Below are 3431 nucleotides of genomic sequence, written 5' to 3' on the forward strand. Positions count from 1 at the left end.
TTGTAGTACTTTACTGTACCACACTTCCCAGAAATCAAATACAAATCATGTTTGTGCAGTCAGGTCTTTGCTGTTTCATATGATGGAGTTTGAATTTGAATTTGAGTTTGAACAAATCGGCTGAGCTGACATATTGGCCAATATTAGCCTTGTAGCCTTGGCATAAATTGATGTATATATGCATGCTAAGGATATTAAGGTTTTATAGTTTATGACTACAGTTTTTGGTTTTGCTGGATTTGCAATAAATTCTTTAAAACACATACAAATACACATCAGATGGACCATGACCCAGACTCTTTACAACCTGAGTCTGGGAAACAAACACATACATACTTATGCAAAATAAAAGACTCACATTGCTCTTATCATCTCTTTACACTACAAACTTTCAATACCAATGATTTTGAAAGAACATCATTCTAACTTGTTGTTTGCTTTAAGTTCAATGTTCAAGGATCTTTGGTGTTATTTTTGCATTTGTTATCAAAGACAACTGTTTAATTCTCATACAGCAGTTCAGTGACCTGTTTTACATGTATATAAAGACAGGAACTGAAGGACTGGTGTCAGAAGAGGTGATATTTTACAATGAGGCGTGCTGCAGCTTTTCTGGTGTTGCTGCTCTGTCTGTACTGGACGAGGGCTCAGGGTGAGAGTGGAGGGGTGACAGGGAATGATATCACTAAGACGGAGGTTCAGTCTGAGATCCTGGGTGTCAAAGCAACCAGTGATCAGACCAACATCACCCCTGACATCTGGGCTGAGCTGAAGGAGCTGAGAGACATGGCCATCGAACACAGTGTGGAGCTGAGGAACAGCAAGAGCAAGATGGAGAAGCTGGAGCAGGAGAATACAGGTTCATTCACATAGTGATCAACAAATTCATGCAATGTTCACATAGACATTACTTTTAAGAATGTACTACTTTTATTCCAGCCATACAGGCCAGACTCACAGCCAGTGAAAGCAAGAATGCAGGTAGATATTTATATTTTATACAATAATATATAATTCATTTATGTTTCAGATTTTTTTCCTGTTAAACTCAAGAAATAAATATAACCATTTCTTTAAGATGTTTACTGAGATTAATATCTAAGATTCAAAATAAAGCTTTTAGTGATGAGCTTTAAATGTATTCACAGTGTTGGTGGCCAGAATGAACGCCAATGAAATCGAGATGGTGAAGCTCAAGATAGAGAATGAAGGTAAACTGCTTATATCATTATTAAGAACAGCAGTAAGCTGCAAAATACACAGCTGCTAGTTTATTAGGTACACACACATACAGGTATTTCAAGTACCAGTTATGTAGATTATCTCCTTTAAAATAAAAATGTTGAATGTGTTCACAGTTTTGAAGACCAGAATGAAAACCAGTGAAAATGTGATGGAGGAGCTCAAGAGAGAGAACACAGGTAAACTACAACAATCAATCAAATGAAAAAAACGCTGCCTGCTGATCAATTATTAATCTGATTATTAATGTTGCCTTCTAATGCAGATCTTCAATCAATAGTCACAACATTTGAAGATAAGAGCAAAGGTAAGCCTCCATAGTGATGATGTTAACAATTTGAAACCTGTTGATCATAAACATACTTAACAATAATATTAATGTTAAATGTGTTGACAGTGTTGGAGACCAGAATGAACGCCAGTGAAAACGAGGTGGAGGAGCTCAAGAGACACATTCACACAGACCGACCAAAGGTGGCGTTCTCATTTGGTCTCACTAATGCTGGACGTATTGGACCCTTCAATACTGCCATCACACTTAAGTTCAGTAAAGTCTTCACCAACTTTGGTCAGGCCTACAGTCCAATTACAGGTACTCATCTCTTTCTGCTACGCACACAAATTAACAATTATAATGTAATGAACTCTTTATAATTAATCTGTTAGATGTTCTTAATATGTATTTATTCTTACAACTTTCACTCCATCTTTTGTTTGAGGAGGAGACATTTCTCTTTGAATTGGCTCTTTTGACATTTCACCCATTTTACCTTTTACAGTGCATCATAACACTTTTAACTGAGTTTATCTGTGTACTCTCAGAGGGCTTGAGCCAGGTCGTTGGTTCTTTGCCAACATTGAGTCATGTGTGTGATTTTGTGTTACGTAATCACATTTCATTTGGTGACTGATAAGGTTCTCATGATGAAGTGAGTTTCTCATTCATGTAGTTTTGTGAAACCTTTTCAAAACCTTTGCACAGACATTTACAGATAGTTTACAAAACACAAGAGAATGAAATGTTCTGCAAAGGCTTTGACAGGCTTTTGGTATGTTTTAAGTTGATCACTCTGTTATATCTTTCTATAAACATTATAGGATGCAAACTGACTCACTGAATGTGTAACTGAGAGCTCTCAACTTTTACAGACTATACAGTTGCTGGGTAATGTGATGTTAACAAAGCAAGAGCACTGAACAACAATTCCTTCAGATTAGACAAACCCACCTACAGCAGCCTGACCAAAGTATTGAGAAGCAACAGCCTACTGAACTTGGAGAAGAGGTAGTTCAACAGCAGGAAAAAGCCTCACTGATTTTCTCCTCTGATGCAGGTCTCTTCACAGCCCCAGTCAGAGGAGCCTACTACTTCTCATTCACTACAGTGGATACCCGGGGTAACACCTATAGTGCTATTCATCTCTATCACAATGACAAAAGAGTGTTGGATAATTATAATCACAGTTATCAACATGGCTATAACAGACTTTCTAATTCACTGATTCTTCAGCTGGAAAAGGGGGATGTGGTCTACATGGTTTTACCTGAAGGCTATAGTGTATACGATGACAGCAATTATCGTTCTACCTTTAACGGATTTCTGATTTTTCCACTGTGAGACTAAAACATGAGAATTTCTTTACCCCTAAATTTTTGACATAGTCTACAAACAAGTCAAACAGTATTCATATGTATATGAAAGGATGCACATTGTTGCTGTGTTGGCTTTGCTCTGCAACAAACTACATCTGAAATAAAAGATGACTATGAAGTTAAAGTGCTGACTCTACTTTAATTTGGGGATATTTAATCCTGAGTCTGGGAAAACCAACAGATACTAGTAAAAAGATCAGACACTGAAATCCCATTTATCAACTCATTAGTTCAAATGATGATAATACAGCATTAAAGGATGGGTTCACAATTTGTCACGTCTGTTTTAAAACAGCAGTCAGGTGCTTATATGAATACTGAAAGAGGTTTTCCTCACTGAAATCATTCCTCCTGTTCATGCTGGCTAATAAAATATCTTCTTCAAATGTGCTTTTGATGAAAGTGAAAAGGGACCAACATCCACAGTTTGTTCACACAGTTGTTTTGTGCAAAAGTGTGTTTAAAAGTTGATGTGAAGCTTATGAGGCTTCAGCAGTCTGAGTTAGTCATATCAAGCGGATATCTGCCACATTTCT

At 37.0% G+C, this 3431-nt stretch overlaps 1 protein-coding gene across 1 annotated transcript; it reads left to right on the top strand.

The window, feature by feature from the left end:
- The first annotated feature begins 584 nt into the window (after positions 1–584).
- On the top strand, positions 585–3019 carry LOC133978703 (heavy metal-binding protein HIP-like). The gene is made up of 7 exons (XM_062416995.1): positions 585–859; positions 940–981; positions 1149–1211; positions 1359–1421; positions 1508–1549; positions 1640–1834; positions 2577–3019. The coding sequence occupies exons 1-7, from the start codon at positions 592–594 to the stop codon at positions 2858–2860; spliced, it is 957 nt and encodes a 318-aa protein (XP_062272979.1). The 5' UTR covers positions 585–591; the 3' UTR covers positions 2861–3019.
- Positions 3020–3431: the final 412 nt, after the last annotated feature.

Source organism: Scomber scombrus, chromosome 4 (assembly GCF_963691925.1).
Source record: "Scomber scombrus chromosome 4, fScoSco1.1, whole genome shotgun sequence".
Classification (NCBI taxonomy): Eukaryota; Metazoa; Chordata; class Actinopteri; order Scombriformes; family Scombridae; genus Scomber; species Scomber scombrus.

What these genes read in the sequence shown, in the direction of transcription:
- LOC133978703 (XM_062416995.1), top strand. Translation starts at nt 592, where the DNA reads ATGAGGCGTGCTGCAGCTTTTCTGGTGTTGCTGCTCTGTCTGTACTGG. An exon ending in CAGTGAAAGCAAGAATGCAG is followed by an intron (nt 982 to 1,148) that starts GTAGATATTTAT and finishes ATGTATTCACAG; the next exon opens with TGTTGGTGGCCAGAATGAAC. An exon ending in GCTCAAGATAGAGAATGAAG is followed by an intron (nt 1,212 to 1,358) that starts GTAAACTGCTTA and finishes ATGTGTTCACAG; the next exon opens with TTTTGAAGACCAGAATGAAA.